The sequence below is a fragment of the Tamandua tetradactyla genome, chromosome 23 (genome assembly GCF_023851605.1).
Source record: "Tamandua tetradactyla isolate mTamTet1 chromosome 23, mTamTet1.pri, whole genome shotgun sequence".
Classification (NCBI taxonomy): domain Eukaryota; kingdom Metazoa; phylum Chordata; class Mammalia; order Pilosa; family Myrmecophagidae; genus Tamandua; species Tamandua tetradactyla.
Window position 1 is genome coordinate 9,050,841 of NC_135349.1, and position 17,115 is coordinate 9,067,955.

The following is a 17,115-nucleotide window of genomic DNA, read 5'->3' on the forward strand; positions in this document are numbered from 1 at the left end:
AAACAATTCCATTTGCAATAGTATCAAGAACAATAAAATAGCTAGGAACAAAAGTAGTGCAAGATTTGTACACTAAAAGCTACAAAACAGTGTTGAGAGATTTAAAGAAGATAGAAACTGACAGACATACCTGTTAGGTCGGGGGAACCGGGAAGGGCACTGCAACTGGAGCTGCGGAGGCTGTGTCGCCCCTCCCAACATGGCTCCTGGAACCGCCCCTTCTGGACACCTGACTTCCGGAACTGATGAACCGCCCCTTCCGGACACCTGCCTTCTGGAGAACCGCCCCTTTCGGACATCACCTGACCCCCTTGCTTAAAAACTGCCCACGCCACCACCCAGGCGCTGACTAACTTCCCTCCATGTTGGATTTGGTGAGTTCAGCCCGGGAGCGCAGAAATAACCCCCCCCCCCTTAAATTTCCTTGTCTGTGTTCCTTCTTTTTCACCCTTTCACCTCCTAAGCCTTTCAATACCATGTTCATGGAGTGGAAGACTCAATATTATTAAATGGTCATTATTTCCAAGTTGATCTATAGATTCAAAACAAATCCCTATCAAAAGCCCAGCAAGTTTTTTTTTTTTTGCAATTGACTTTTTTTTTTTGTAATCCTAAAATTTATATGGAAATGCAAGGGATCCAGAAAAGCCAAAACAAGTTTGAAAAAGAACAAAGTTTGAAGACTCACTTTACCTGATTTCGAAGCTTACTCTGAAGCTACAGTAATCATGACAGTGTTGTACTGACATAAAAAAAAAAACCAATTAAACAGAATAGGAAGCCCAACATATATGGTCAGTTGATTTTTTACAAAGGTGACAAGACAATTCAAAGGGGAAAGGAAGATGCTATAATAATGGGATATCTGCAGGTGAAAAAACTAAACTCTTACCTCACAACACACACAAAAATGAACTCCAAATGGATCCAAGACCTAAATGCAAGCATTCAAGCTATAAAACTTCTAGAAGAAAACATAAGAGAAAATCATTATGAACTTGGGTTAGGCAAAGATTTCTTAGATACTACACCAAAAGCATGAATCATAAAAGAATAAATGATAAACTGGATTTCATCAAAATTAAGAATCTGTCTTTTGTAAAATACAGTTTTATCAGGATAAAAATAAAAGCTCTAGACTGTGAGAAAATATCTGCAACTCACATACTTGGCAAAGGACTTGTATCTAAAATATGGAAAGAATTCTCAAAACTCAGGAATAAAAAAGAATCCAATTTAAAAATGGGCAAAAAACAAGAACAGACACTTCACCAAAGAGGATACATGGATGGCCAACAAGCATGTGAAAAGATGCTCAACATCATTAGCTCTTAGGGAAATGCAAATTAAACCTATGATTAGATATCACATCTGTTAGAACAACTGAAATTTAAAAAATAATGGCAATACTAAAATGCTAGTGAGTACCTGGAGAAAGGGGATCTCTCGTCCTTTCCTGGTGGGAATGTAAAATAGCACTGCCACTCTGGAAAAGAGTTTGGCAGTTTCTTATAAAAGTCAACAAACACTTACCTGTGATAATACAACTAAGACAATCATATCCCTGAGCAAAGAAACTTGTGTTCACACAAAACCTTTATCCAAATGTGCATAGGAGCTTTATCTGTAATAACCGGAAACTGGAAACAATCCAAATATCTTTCAACAGGTGCTGGAAAAACAATCTGGAGCACACCTACACAGAATACCAGTTGGCAGTAAGAAGGGACCGGCTATTGACATCAACGTAACAACTTGGATGGATCTCAAGGGCAATACGCAGAGGGCAAAAAGTCAACTTCAAAAGGTTTCGTAATTTTTTTTTTTTGGTCTGGGCAGGCTCCGGGAATCGTACCCAGGTTTTCAGCTTGGCCAGTGAGAATTCTTGCCACTGAGCCACCGTTGCACCGCCCATCATACTTTTTAACTAAGTTTATGCAACGTTTTTGGAATGACCAAATCATAGAGCTGGAGAACAGGTCAGTGGTGCCAGGGGTTAGGGATGGGGACAGGAATAACTCTAAAGCAATGAGGGAGCTTCTGTGGCAGTATGTACACGTGTCACACCTGTGATAAAATGGCATACATCTGTATACACACACGCACACTTACACACGCACGTGAGAAAAAATTCCTGAACTCTGACTAAGGTTTGCCATCTAGCCGAGAGTCTTGAATCAATGTCAGTCTCTTTATTTTTATCCTGTGCTATATGATGATTGCTGTGGCAGTGTCATGACTGTATACATTTATGAAAAGTCGTACGACTCTGTGCTTAAAATGATCAAAGCTGCTGCGTGTGAATTACTCCTCAATAAAGTTAATTAAAAAATAATAATAATAAATACCACAGTCACCAAAAAGGAGAGAGAGAAAGAGAGAGATTGAGAGGGAGAAAGATTGAGAGGAAGGGAGGAAGGAAGGAAAGGAGCAGAACACAGAAACTACGGAAAGAGAAGAAAACGAACGCACACACAACAACACTCATTATTCTTAGAGAGATAAGAGAAGATATGATTGATAGGAAGCAAAAACAGGATGTAAAAAAAAAAAAAAAGAGGAACATTCAGAAAACTCTTAATGAAAAGCCTGATAGCAGCTATGAGAAAGACAATAGAAGAGGGTGGAAGGTTTAGGTTGAGGAAATCTCCAGAAAGTACTACAAAAAGAAAAAGAAATGGAAAAGAAGAGAAAAGACAAAAAGAGAAGGTCCATCGGCTGGTATCTGATGATGGACAGTCGGGAGAGGGAAAAAGAGAGGAAGGGGTGGGAGTGGGAGCCGGGGGCAGGGTTCACCAACAAAACAATGTGGGAGAATCTCCCAGAACCGAAGGCAAGGGATGCCTGGTTCAGAGTCCATTGCTCACACTGGGCCACCCTGGGAATTTTAGAATAAGAAGGACAGAGAAAAGATTCTAAAAGCTTCCAAGAGTACTGGCTGCTGAGAGCTCACGGTTCAATTTTAGGAATTTTGCAGGCTGGTTGTTAAATTGTTGGTAGCGTGAAATCGACTCTGGAGGGACTTTTTACAGGTTATCGAGTATCATGTCAAGGAAATTGGTAAATTGGTAATTTTAACAAAATTAGAATGGTTATTTTGTTGCAAGGATGAAACCAAGAGTGTTTTTGGTTTTTATTTTAAATTATCCTGATTATTTTTATAATTTCAGATTTAAAACCTCTGCTTGCCCCCAGTAACTAGAGAACAAAATCCAAACCCACCTGATGAAAATCCTATATTGATTCCCCATTACTTGAGGCCTTACCGGATTCTCATCGGGGTAGCGTGTTCCATCTGTCCACTCCCATCTCCCACCCCGCTCCAGTCCCATCAAACCACACATGGTAGCAGACCTTCCCCTGAGCCTCCCAGGAACCTCCTACCCCAACTCCATCCTGTCATCTGCAACGATCTCCTTCTGTTCGTCTCTAAGGTAACAAAATCTGTTGATTGCAATCAAGGATTTAGGAGTCTGTTGTTCCCAGAGAGCGGAAACTCTCTCTCTTGGGCCCAGCACATTAGACAACTGTTCGAGGTTTGTATGTTGGGGCAGGGGTGAGGGAGCACCATCTATAGTGCTGCCTCTTCCAGGAAGCCTTCCTGATTCCCACACCACCAGCATCCCCTGGAGAAATCAAGCTCTCCCTCTTCTGTGCTCCCGTAGCACTGTATGTGACCTTGGGTAACCGACGTCTCCCTTTGATTCAGTTTCCCCTTCTGTAGAATGGAGGCTAAAGATCCCCCCAGGTTACCATGAAGATAAAATCCAGCCACATGACAACACCTCACGCCTCATGCAAGGTAAAAACCCAGTAAAAGTAAATTATTCTTATTACCACTTTGACACCTCGATTTGACATCTACCTTAGTGTCTCATTGCGCCAAGTGCAGGATTCGCCTCTCCTATTAGATTATAACTTCCCTGAGAGCAGGGAGTGGCTCGTTTGCCTTTGGGAACCCCACAGCACGTTCCCTGCTCTTTGGCCACGGTGGGCACTCGACAACTTTCTTGAATGCACACCGACAAGCACGCGTGGAGACCAACATACACCTCGGACACACATGTACAAACATGTTTTTCTGTCCCCTCGTGGCTGGCCATCCTGGCATTGACAGCCCCTCCCCCCTCCCTCTGGAAGCGCAGGGCTCTCTGGCTCTGACTTCTCCGGCCTCCGATTTCCACCTACCTCTCTGGCAACCACTTCTCAGCCTCCTTTGCGAGCTCCCCCATCCTCACCTGTCCTTCAGGGTCTGGGCAGCCAGCTCGGTCCCACTCTTCTCCGTTGGGTGCCTCATCAAAACCACGGATGTATTGAAAAAGTCTGGAAAACTCACAAGCCTGGGCACTGCCAGCAAACACTCTCTCCTGACCTCCCGACCTGCAAAACTGGGGAAACTTGCTGCCCTCTTTCCTCACTTCCTTCCCCAAGGTCAGTCACACGTCCTGTGGCTTCCCTTGTGCATCTTCCTCCGTGTCCCTGTGGCCACTGAGCCGGCTCAAGTCCCCCAGTGGCTACCTGCTGGCCGCCCCACCTGCAGCCGGGTCCCTCCCCTCTCCCCGCTGGGCGAGTAGCCAGCCTAGGTGCATAAAGGGATAGCTGTACGGACAGCTATGTGATAAATCAAATACAGTCAAATGTCAACCGTAGAATCAAAGTGGAGGGTATATGGGTTTCACTGTGCAATTCTTTCAATAGCTTTGTGTTTGAAAAAGTTCCTAAAATGTGGGGAAAATACCCTCCAACGATTTCTTTAGCCTCTCCCCCTCCCCCCCCCCGCTCCGTTTGGCTTTTTAGATAAAATTCAGACTCCTTAAATGTAGAAAATAAGGCTCTTTCAGACCTTGCCACTGCCTTCCTCTGTAACTCATCTGCCCCCACTCACGTGGACCCTTCCCACAAAATCCTAGATTGCTTGGCCCCATCCAGGACAATCACACTTGCTGCTGCCTTCCCCGCGTGCTAACCCAGCTGGTCCCTGTTTGCTCTTCAAACTCAGCGCAAGGTGGACCCGAGAAGTTAGGGTTCAGGGGTGATTATGATTACTAAATCCTTACATCAGTATTCCTTTTTTACTTTCTGGTTTATTAACATGGACTGCGGGAAATACCTGAAATCTCTGAGCTGTAATCCAGCTGCCTTGATCTCTGATCATGATTGTTCAGCCTTTACCTTGTGCCACTGTATTGTAAAAGCCCTGTGACTGACCCTCACTTGTACCCATTATATCCGGTTTTTCAACTTTAGAGTCTTGTAATCACTAAAGACAGCCTCTATGTTTCTCAAGGAAGAGTCTTGGGTCAGCTCAGAACTAATCCACTCCAATTCCAAAGCTATCTTGATCAATGAAGCTAGATTTAACCAAAATGTGCCCACCTGACATGCGCGGTAGCTTAAACTTTAATCTTTAAGTGACCTTTACTTTATGCCCACCATCCTATGAAGGCCACAATTTTCTTATGTGCAGCCTGTGACTAAGCGTATAATCCATCCACACACACTCAATAATTAGATCACCTCTAATTACATTATCTGGGGCCACTGTGCTTATTACCCTAAAACCTGCCCATCTTTTGATACTATAAAATTTTCAAAATTACTGCAGTTTGGGGAGACAGATTTTGGGCCAGTAGGCCATCTGCTCTCCTACTACGTGCCTAGCGATAAACCTTTCTCTCTTTGAACCCCAGTGTCATGGACTGGCTGTTATGTGCATCAGGCCGAGAGCCCAGTATCAAAGTGACAATGCTGAACTTCGCCCAAGTCCCGTGTCTGTGGAAAATGGGGAAATTCAAAATTCCTCCCACCCCTTTGGGTTCCAGAATGACTTACTGTAAAGAACCTCCATCCCCATAAGATTTTGGTAAGGCTCACAGATGCTTCTATGGACAAGGCTGGGCCTGGGCCCTGCAAATTCCCAATCTTTGTCTCATAAATGATTAGCTGAACTCGTTGTCCCCACTCATCGACTGGAGCAAAATGCTTATTGATCAAACGGTGCTTATGATACTTCCCTTACAGACCATTGAACTCTGGCTTCCCTCAACCTGAGCCCTGGCGGTTTCCTCCCAGAATGGGCTGCCTCGGCAAAAAAAAAATACTCTCAGTTCTGTCTTATCACCCTAACGCATCATCCCTCTTCCCTATACCTGGTTCTTTCCTCTGCAAGAGAAAATCCCTTTTTGCTTAACTCTTGAGATGCTTCCTAAACCCAAAGTCAGAGCTTTTCTCCCCTACTTCCTCCCCTCCCTCTACTGAATGGTCACTCTGTAACTGAGCAATTAGGATCTAAGGGGTGATGTTGATGACGGAATCATTACATAGATATTTCTTTTTTACTTTCTGGTACATTGGAGCAGACAGAGGGAAACACCTGAAATCTCTGAACTGTAAATCTCTGAACTGAGCCCTATCTTCTGCCCCTGTGATTGTAAAAACCTTGTGACTAACTTTCCTTTATACCCATTTATCCAGTTTTTCAACTTTAGAGTCCTGTAATCCCTAAAGCCAGCCCCCAGTGTTTATTAATAAAGGGTCTTGGGTCAGCCCAGTGCTAACCCACCCAAGTCAGAAGTTATCTCCATAACCAGACTGGTTCTAACCAAAGCGGGCCGCCTGACATGCACAGTAACTCGGACTTGAACCCACATGTCCCCTAAAGCTCTTTCCATCGTTTTCTTACACCTGTGACTAAGAGAGGACTCAACCTGCGCATGCGCAGTAATTAGACCACCTCTCCATCAGCTGCGACCACCCGCTCTTTATCCTAAACCCTGCCCATCTTTTAATTCTATGAAAATATCATCAGAGTTACTGCACTTCCGGGAGACAAGACTTGGGCCATCTGCTCTCCTGCTATGCGCTTAGTAATAAACTCTCTCTTTGAACTCCCGGTGTCTCAATAATTGATCATTGAGCGCATCGGCAAAAGAATCCACAGCTTTTGTCCAGTAACACCCCCCACACACCTCCTTGTGATAATCAATAATCCTTTGGAGAACGTCTGTCCTTAACCAAATCTGGATTTGTTTTTCTTTTCTTTTCTTTTTTTTAAGTGACCCGGGGATGCCTCCTCCAGGAAGCCCTCAGGCTGAGAAGGCACCTCTCTCATCTGGTTGCCCCAGCCTCTGGCACAGCTCAGTGAAGGTGCAGGGGGTTTGGCGTGCAGGCTGCGGGAGGGTCTAAGTGGCCCTGAATCCTGCCTCAGGGACTCATATCTGGCTAGAATCACTGTCTGAGTCACTGACACCTCCAAAGCCTCCCCGCAGCTGGGCTCCTCTCCCCGACCCCCGGGGCCGCGGGCAGCCCCCTGTGCACCCACACCTCGCGAGCTCCGAGGCTGAAGCTGACCTGGGGCGGCGCCGGCTCCGAGGGCGGGCGGGAGCCCGGGGCCCGCGGGAGGGGGCCGTGATGGGGGCCCTGCGGGAGGGGGCTGGGGGGCTCCGAGGAGGAGGCTCAGGCCCGGGCAGGGAAGAAGGCGGGGCCTGAGGCCCAGCGAGTCGGTGTCCCGGGCTGGGGACGGAAGTTGCACCACAAGTACAATCAGTTTCAGTTTTGTTTCTCCTGCGGGCACCCAGCAGCCCCGGGTCCAGGCCGCGGGCCCGACTGGCAGCCGCGGAGCTCACGGGCATCCCAGGCCAGGTAGGGAGGGCCGGTGGGGGGCAGCAGCTGGAGCCGGGAAGGAGTGGAGAGACCGCAGGAGGAAGAAGAGGGGAGGGGGGTGGAAGAGGGGAGGAGGGGGCCGGGGAGGCAGGAGGAGAGGAGAGAGCAGGCACCCCCCTGCGGCCCCCTGACCTACCGGGTCCTGGCCTGAGCTACTCTCCCCAAGACTCCCTCCCACTCCCTGACCTTCCCTCCCAAAGTGGGACAGTGCTGCCCAGTGTTTTTATCAAGCATTTCACAGCCTTGGGGCTAGGAGCCTGGGGCTGGGTGCATTCCAAGATGATCCCAACGCAATCCCTACCCTCAGGGGTTTTCAGGAAAGCAGTTTGCAGGAGAAGCTGAAGGAAAGGGAAGGAGGACATGGGGCCCCCACCTCCCTGCATGCTGGGGCCCCGGCTGGAGAAGAAGAGGGTGTAGAGGGGCCAGGAATTGGGGCTCCTTGGCTCCTGAGGCTCCCCTCACCCCACGCCCCCAGCACCTCCTCACTCGGGGCTAAGATGGCCCTTTCCACTTGTCATTAGGTTCTCAGCTCTCTAGAGCCTCCAAAGCTTATTGGTTTTGTCATTTCTCACAGCACTGTGCACTCCACAAGCAAAAGCAGCCAGGAACGCTGGCTGAACGTGTGCAAGGAGGAAGCAGGCGCCTCCTTAGCTCCAGGACAAGTGGCTGAAGGGGCCCAAAAACCAGAGGGCAATACCCGGACATTCAGGTGAGACCCCAGACCTGAGGATCACAGGGGGGCTCGAGGGTGGGGGCGCGGCCGCAGGGCAGCCAGGAAGGCACCGTGGAGGGGCCCCGTGCCCTCTGACCCCAGCCCCTCCTCTTGCAGCATGTTTTCCCAGGGCTCCTCACCCTCCCTGCTGGAGACGCTGAGCAGCGACTTCCTGGCCTGTAAAATCTGCCTGGAACAGCTGCGGGTGCCCAGGACGCTGCCCTGCCTGCATACCTACTGCCAGGAGTGCCTGGCCCAGCTGGCCGAGGGCGGCCACCTGCGCTGCCCTGAGTGCCGGGAGGTCGTGCCCGTGCCGCCGGGCGGCGTGGCCGCCTTCAAGACCAACTTCTTCGTCAACGGGCTCCTGGACCTGGTGAACGCCCGGGCAGGTGGGGACCTGCGCGCCGGGAAACCAGCCTGTGCGCTCTGCCCTCTGATGGGGGGCAGCAGCGCCGGGGGCCCCGCCACCGCCCGCTGCCTGGACTGCGCCGATGACCTGTGCCAGGCTTGCGCCGACGGGCACCGCTGCACCCGCCAGACGCATGCCCACTGCGTGGTGGACCTGGTGGGCTACCGGGCAGGGTGGTACGACGAGGAGGCCCGGGAGCGCCAGGCGGCCCAGTGTCCCCAGCACCCCGGGGAGGCCCTGCGCTTCCTGTGCCAGCCCTGCTCGCAGCTGCTGTGCCGCGAGTGCCGCCTCGGCCCCCACCTGGACCACCCCTGCCTGCCCCTGGCCGAGGCGGTGCGTGCCAGGCGGCCGGGTCTGGAGGAGCTGCTGGCGGGCGTGGACAGCAACCTGGCCGAGCTGGAGGCCGCGCGGCGGGTGGAAAAGGAAGCGCTGGGCCGGCTGCGGGAAGGGGCAGCCAGGGTGGGGCTGCAGGTGGAGGAGGCGGCCGAGGCGGTCCTCCGGGCTCTCCTGGCCCAGAAGCAGGAGGTTCTGGGGCAGCTGAGGGCCCACGTGGAGGCCGCCGAGGATGCAGCCCGGGAGAGGCTGGCCGAGCTGGAGGGCCGGGAGCAGATGGCCAGGGCAGCGGCCACCTTCGCCCACCGGGTGCTCAGCCTGGGCCGGGAGGCAGAGATACTGTCGCTGGAGGGGGCGATCGCCCAGAGGCTCCAGCAGCTGCAGGGCTGTCCCGGGAACCCTGAGCCAGCCCCCTGCCTGCTGCCCCAGCTGCAGCTCCATCCAGGGCTGCTGGACAAGAACTGCCAGCTGCTTAGGCTCTCCTTCGAGGACGGTGGCAAGGAAGGACCTGGTACCCAGGCGGGTGACGGAACGCAGAGCCAGAAGGAAGATGGAGCCAAGACGGCAAAACAGGGGACCGAGGTCCAGTCCCCGAACAGGGATGGAGCCAAGCTCCAGAAAGAGGATAAAGATCAAGTCCAGAAAGAACAGGGGGCTCAGACCCCGAAAGGGGACAGGGCCCAGATCCAGAAAGAAGATGAAGATGCCCAGACCCAGAGAAGTGGCAAATCCAACAAAAAGAGAAAGTTCAAAGGAGGCAGGCTCATGTCCCGTTCCCGGGAGCCCAGCCCTGCCCCTGGGGCTCACCTGGACGGCACCGGCCTCCTCCCCAGGCCCATCTTTTACTGCAGCTTCCCCATCCGGATGCCTGGAGACAAGTGGTCTCCCCGGATCACGGGGCTCTGTCCCTTCGGCCCACAGGAGATACTGGTGGCGGACGAGCAGAACAAGGCGCTCAAGCGCTTCACCCTCAAGGGCGACTACAAGGGCGCCGTGCCGGTGCCCGAGGGCTGCTGCCCGTGCAGCGTGGCCGCCCTGCAGGCGTCTGTGGCCTTCTCGGCCGGCGCCCGGCTCTATCTCATCAGCCCCGACGGCGAGGTGCGCTGGCGCCGGGCCCTGAGCCTCTCGCAGGCCAGCCACGCCGTGGCCGCTCTGCCCAGCCGGGACCGGGTGGCCGTCAGCGTGTCCGGCAACGTGGAGGTGTACAACCTGGAGGGGAACCTGGCCACCCGCTTCATCCCCGGGGGCAAGGCCAGCCGGGGCCTGCGGGCGTTGGTGTTCCTGGCCACCAGCCCCCAGGGCAGCTTCGTGGGGTCGGACTGGCAGCAGAACAGCGTGGTCGTCTGCGACGGGCTGGGCCAACTCATCGGGGAGTACAGCGGGCCCGGCCTGCACGGCTGCCAGCCCGGCTCGGTGTCGGCCGATAAGAAGGGCTTCATCTTCCTGACCCTCCGGGAGGTCAACAAGATCGTGGTTCTCGACCCGAAGGGCTCCCTGCTCGGGGACTTCCTGACGGCCTACCACGGCCTGGAAAAGCCCCGCGTGACCACCATGGTGGACGGCAGGTATCTCGTCGTGTCCCTCAGCAACGGGACCATCCGCGTGTTTCAGGTCCGCTGTCCTGACAGTTAAAGGGGCCGGGACCGAGGGGTCGGGGAGGTGGGGTGGGCAGGAGAGGGGCAGGCAGGAAAGGAGCAGAGCTGTCCCTACCCCGTCCCTGGTGTGTGTTTGTGTGTGTGTGTGTGTGTGTGTGTGTGTGTGTGTGTGTGTGTGTGTGGCAGGCGAGGGTATTTTCCTCGAAGCCAAGGGCTGGCAGCTTTTCCACATAAGTCACCCAGCTGCCACGCCCTGTTCTGACATGCGGTGATAGCGGACCAAGAAGGAGGCAGGGCGGGGTGGCGACACCTCCCAGGCCCTGGGGATGGGGTGGGGGGGAGGAGGGCAGGGCAAGGGGGGCTGGCAGCTAACGGCCCCCCTTGCTTTCCTTAGTGATTGCTGCCGCTGTGTAGTTGATGTTTCTGAGAAGTGTCAATGTGCCCAGGTTTGCATTCTTCAAAACCACTCCCGATGGAAGAGCCCAGGGAGTGTCTGGGGGAGGTGGGCAAGAGGGCCTAGAGCTGTCCTAGGTGTGTCTGGCACGTGTGTGACGTAAGAGCCTGGGGCGGGGAGCACGACAGGTGAAAGGAGGCCTGAGGTTTCGAAATGGCCATCGGTGACCTTTTCCACCAGCCGCAGCCCCCGCATTCCAGGGTGGGCTTCGCGCGGGGGGCAAGTGCAGATACCAGCCAAGGCCGAGAGGCATCCGCTGCCAAGACCACGACATGAAATACGTGCCAGGAAAAGCGAGCCAGGCGGGGTCAGCCCCTAAACTCAGTGTCAGAGAAGGGGATACCCCAGCCTGAGCCAACCCCAGGCAAGAGGCGACGTGTGATGTCTCCGTGGTGCAGCCCTTCTGTTTTGGTGTCTTGACATTTCCTGGGGTTCTGGTTTTTGTTTCCGTTTCGTTGTCTTGCAGGATGCCTCTTGGGCAATGTCAGCTTTCCCTGGGGTGAGCTAAGGGGAGAAGGAATTTGTCCTTCTGCAGGCCATTACTGCTGAGGGAACGACATCACCCTAGAGGCCAGGTGAGAATTGGGGTGGCCGAGGCAGGCAGAAACCCTGAGAAGTGGGTCATGGGGCTCAGATGGATGGAGGAGGGAAAAACGGGAACCGCCACCCTCGTGCTTACGGGCAGAGGTGGCAGTGAAACTGGGAGCTCCAGTGAGCTGCGAGGACAGGCTGAAGCAGGAGCTGTTGAGAAGACCCAAAGGAAGCTTAAATATGGGTAACCAGAGGGATTTGAGACAAGTCCAATTGGAAAGTACAGCGCATTAGGGAGAGGGGAAAGAAAATCCTTTTCCAAGGAAGCCAGTTCTTATTGAAGTGGAAATCATCAGTGTCCTCTGGACAAATTGAATTATGTATAAATTTAAATTGTATGCACACCCACAGAAGAAGGCTCACCAATTTAAATTTTGCTCTGATCGAGACGAATAGACGTTTTTATTTAAAAGCGATTTTTGAATGCTTTTCTCAGCCATAGATTAATTTGGTGATCAGATTCTATAACCTTACTTTTGCAAGAATGAAAAAAATAGAAAGTATTTGGTAAACCCAAACCCAGACATTTGTTTCTTGGCCTCTGAATTGTTTACTCATCAGTGAGCCTCAAGGCAAAAAATATTTTCATGCTTTTGAAACATATCACCATGAGGCTAGTGAAAAGATTTGTTTCTGTGTATAATCAAGAAAGCAGTGAGCGAGTCGTTAGTTATTCAGTAAACAATTTTTGGTATTAATATGTGGTAAGCATAGAATGACAACTTAGAACTGGGTTGATTAGCATTTCTTTGGGTGGCAGGAATGAATATTTTTCCATGTGTTTTCAATTGCGATTTTTGAACTTTGAAAGTCCCTCTAAAATGCATAAAAATTGGCTGTAAAAATAAATGTGGAAAAAAAGTATGCACAGCAAAGGATAAAGAATAAAAGAAAACCAATAAGATGAGAAAGCTACATAGATTTGTAGTTTTTGTAGGACTGATTGGAGAATAGTTGCAGTGATTAAGAGGCAAACAGTTTGGAAGGGCCCCATGGGCTGTGTCTCCAAGAGAAACTCACAGTGAGTCAAGTATTAATGAAACAAAAGAGATACAACATAAAGCTGCTTACAGTTGTCAAAAGAAAATTATAAAAAATATATATATATGTTGTGGAAAAATCGATAGACTCCTGGCATTTGAAAGATGGTACAATCTTCCCATAGAGCCATTTGACAATAACTGACAAGGGACCAGAAAAAAGAAAAAAGAAAAAAAAGATTGTAAAAATAAGTTATCCCACTTTAGGGGATACGTTCTGGGAATAATAATTCGAAGGTAAAAAATTGCACAGAGCTGTTTGTGGCTGGCCTTTATGTTAGATTAGTAACTGGGAACTGCTCAATTGTGAAGTGACAGCTAAGGAGGCTATGGGCTATATTAGGAAAATGAGATATAGCCTTCACATATGAAAACTATTTGGAAGAAACAGAATTGCATGATGCAATCAAAGCCAAAAAAGGAGATTGACAGTTATTATTGTATGACGATACCAACAAAGGACAAGTATGTCTGCTTACATGCAGAGTGGAAATCAGCTCAGGATTTGTAAATAGTTGGTGATTTGGAAGATTGGATTCTTTCCAGCTGTTCCCCATACCTGCACATTTCTACTTCAGTTATTACCCGTTAAGTAACATATATACTTGAATATTTACTTCAAAAGGGAAATACCCTCTCTATAAGTGGTAGTCAAGAATAGCTACTGATTTGAGAATGAATGTGTCAGAACAAAGGACACTGTCCTATAAGAAGAGGTAGGACTTGGGGGGGGCGTGGAGTGAGAGTCACAGCTGCTCGAGGCTCAGCTGCAAAGGGAGGACCTGGTAAAGGACAGACAGACTGACCAAGACTCCAGCAGGAAAGGTCTGCAGAAGTCAGGCGGCCCATCAGGTGGTCAGATGATTGTGCAGAAGGTAGGGGAAGTTCTCTTTGCATCCACCAACTAGCTCTGACCACCTGGAAACTCAACATAAGGAGTTGAGTTGCGTGAGGGCAGGGATGGTGTCTGTCTTCTTTGCAGCTGCATCTCCGGAGCTAGCACAGCACTAGGTAAAGGTCGATGAAATGACTTAAGATCCAGGAAAGGGACGGGACAGTGGTACGGCTCTTTGCAGAGGTCTTCTGTCTTGAATGCTGGAGCCTCAGCGGACAAGGTCGTCCAAAATCTTGGCTTGTGGGAAATCTCCAGTAGGGGGCACTGTAGACACAGTCCACCATATGCCTATCCTAGGGGCTTCTCTGAGTCAAAGACAGAGATGAGATTTGGGGTGTATCGCTTCTGTGCCTGTGGAGGGGGACCTGGGTGGCACGGAGCCCCGGGGACCGCACAACTTTGGGTTGGAACAGCAGTTCTCCAAAGCTGCACGGGAATCGGGCACGAGGGCCTGGCTGGCGAAATGGTGTCAGCTAAGTAGCCCATTCGATGGCAAAGCAGGAACAGACGGACCTTCAGAAATGAAAGGTGACCTGACTGCAAGAAGAGAATCCCCAGGTGCTGTAGAGTTGAAAGAGCCAAGAGGGTTCCCAGGCAAGTGTAGGAATCCTGGGAAGTTTGGGCATTGGAAGCCTGGGAGAAGCTAACTTTTCTTCGTAGAAGAGGTAGAATTGGGAAGCTCGCGGGGCATTGGCAAACTGTGAACGAGGGGTGAGAAGTATAGCATGGAGCATTATTTGGAGGTAAAATCCCCAGTGCCTCAACTGGGACCTCGAAATCCTAGTGAATTCTGTAGAAAGTACTACTCAGCACTGAGGGTAGGGAGTCTTGGTTGCACTGCAGGTGTTACAGAGTCATCAGCAACCCCATCTTGCGTTGGATTGTGGCAACTAAGTTGACCAATGGTTCCTTCTTCTATTTGGAACCATCCGTGTTGTGCATGTACCAGGGAAATGAGAATGAGGTTAGGTAAGGAGAATGGGAGTGGAAAACGCCTTTCATCTTTGTGCCATCAAAAATAAAGGGAAAGGGGACGAGGTAGCGTAGGTCTGGTTTGAGTGCTGACTTTTCCACTGCATAGCTGTGTGATCTTGGGGTAGTTCCTTAACCTCTCTGAGCCTCAGTTTCTGCATCAGTGAAATGGGGATAATAGTATCTCCCATGCCCACCTCACAGGGTTGTTGTGAGGACTGAATGAGAGGTAGATAGAAGTAGTTTGAATACCACAAAGCTCAAAAATTTTGAATTGTTTAGAAAAATGTTAGACTTGTACTGATCTAATACTCTATCAGTGTGATCTTGAATGGAAATGTTACAGACACGTGCTGTGAGGTAAAAGCTCTAGAACATCTGGGTAGAATTATCTGCAAGCCAACTTCTCCTTTGGAGGGGACCATTTTGTTTTGGTTTCTGACAATTGTTTAAAGAAGGCAAATGCTGAGACACAACTGTGGCTGCAGAAACAGAAGGGACTGATGGCCTACTTGCCAAGACTCAATACATCCCCAAAAGGTGGTGCAGAATCAGACTGTACTGAAATAAAGGACTGGTAACCATAGACATTTAGAAAAAGTGAAAAATGGCAAGAGTGGCCTAAGCTTCTGATAATCTAGAGAAAATGTAATTAAGTAGAGAATAACTCTCCTTCCACTGTAGTCTTAGTATTACTGTATCTTTAAAGCCATGTCATATTATTTATTTACAGTGATAACATTCCAGGGCGCCCTAAGTCCGAGAGAGAGGTCAAAGATTTTCCAAGGAAGCTGGTGAGGTTAGAGACTTGATCTGAGCAGGGTTTGATCAGTGGGTACCAAGTTCAAAGTGTTTGATTGTCTCTCCATGGCAGGTAAGCTGAGAACTTAGAACCATCCCCTAAGTTAAGCAGGAGATTGGACAGGTGCAAAGACTTCTGTCTTGGAGAGAAGAGTCTTGGACTAGCTGGTACATTGAGCTGCCTGTGAGAGCTCCCAAGATGTTCCCAGCAGGAGAAAAGCCAGATGAGGTACAGGCTTAGGAAAATAGGTAAGTTGGCTGAAGATAACAGAGCCAGCCAAACCCACTGGTTCATGACTAGCTTAATTAAACAGATCAGGATAGTAGCAAAAATTTCAAAAAAGATAAGTAGATCTTCTTGGGACCACAGCTTGTTTCATTGGCAGGGCCTTACCTGAAGCTCTGGGTGAGGAATCTTTGGGACCAGGTGAAGAAATGACTTGTCCATGCAAAGGGCCTGTACATAAAGAGAAGATGAGGAGCTAGGTTTGGGGAGGTTTGGGAAGGCAACCCAAACTCATCTCCATAGGAAGTTTGCACTGGTTGATTTAGCAGCCAGTGTAGACAGGGTGAAGAAAAGGGATTGGGGCTTGGGGTCTCCAGTCAGTGGTCTCAGTCTGGCCAACTTCTCTGGGTTGTCTTAAGTGAAGGAATCCGTGCTGTAAACTCTTTCATTCCTTTGGTTTTGTATTTTGTATTTTTTCCTCTGTTTCTTAATAAAGTTCTTTTGAAAAACCCTAACCCTTTCTCATGGGTTCATGGATCTGGAGAACTGTCTATACTCTGGCCTGGCTACAAAAGGGAATCCCAGCATCATTGGTCACCCCAGCCACAGCTCCAGAGAGGTCAAATCAGATGCCTTGGGGACATTGCAAGGCCGTCTGTGACCCCACCCTTGCCCCAGGTCACCCCCTCCCAGGACTTTCTCTGCAGGGTAAAGGAGGCCTTCTGGGCAGAGAAGGGTGTCTCCCAGGCTGACCCTCCCTGCCAGGCAGCAGGGGTCTGGCTTTGTCGGGACTCAGGTGTGCCCAGGCATGGTGGTGACTGCATGGAGCTGTGAGGTCAGGAGGCAGCAGGGGTCCCGGGGGAGGGCGCCTCTGCCCACCACAATGGCCTCTGCCTGTTTTCTAGTTTGGGGACCAGATAAGCATCTCTTGGCACCTCCTAGCCAGCTGCAAATGAGACTCTTCAGCGGCCCTTGCAGCGCTGGGAGTTACCAGGGCTCTAGAAATGTCTGCCTAAGGGCCAGACCCACTCTCTCTGACCTGGTATACAGGGGTCTGGGAAGGAGACCTGTGGTCCTTATTTCTAACTCAGTTCACTCAGCTCCTGGCCCCACCACCAAGCATGGGAGCTGAAATAGCAGTTCGCGGTGCCTGCCGATGCCTGCTTCCTGCCATGGACTCCGGAAGCCCCAGCTTCTGCAGAGTGGGGATCATTCACATTATTTGACAGGCAAGGCGAGGCTTGCAGAGGCCGCCCCTGATAAGTGATGTGGAGTCAGGCAAAGGCTTCTCTATCTCCAAAGCTGCCCTCCCCACCATTCTACCTCGAGATCTGCCTTCCCCATCCAGTTGAGTCCTGGCCTTGTCACTTGAACTAGCCTGTGCCTCAGTTTCCTCATTTATAAAATGAAAGCATCGAACCTTGA

General features: G+C 50.5%; 1 protein-coding gene across 2 annotated transcripts; it reads left to right on the top strand.

Annotated features, from left to right (window-relative positions):
* Window positions 1–216: 216 nt before the first annotated feature.
* Window positions 217–16,205, top strand: TRIM56 (tripartite motif containing 56). Of its 2 annotated transcripts, none has more exons than XM_077140841.1 (3): window positions 217–374; window positions 8,237–8,371; window positions 8,492–16,205. In XM_077140841.1, exon 3 carries the CDS (start codon window positions 8,493–8,495, stop codon window positions 10,746–10,748), a length of 2,256 nt encoding a protein of 751 aa, XP_076996956.1. In that variant the 5' UTR covers window positions 217–374; window positions 8,237–8,371; window position 8,492; the 3' UTR covers window positions 10,749–16,205. The 2 variants fall into 2 exon arrangements, with proteins under 2 accessions (XP_076996956.1, XP_076996955.1); XM_077140840.1 differs by lacking the exon at window positions 217–374 and adding an exon at window positions 7,513–7,641.
* The last annotated feature ends 910 nt before the right edge of the window (window positions 16,206–17,115 follow it).

What these genes read in the sequence shown, in the direction of transcription:
- TRIM56 (XM_077140841.1), top strand. Translation starts at nt 8,493, where the DNA reads ATGTTTTCCCAGGGCTCCTCACCCTCCCTGCTGGAGACGCTGAGCAGC.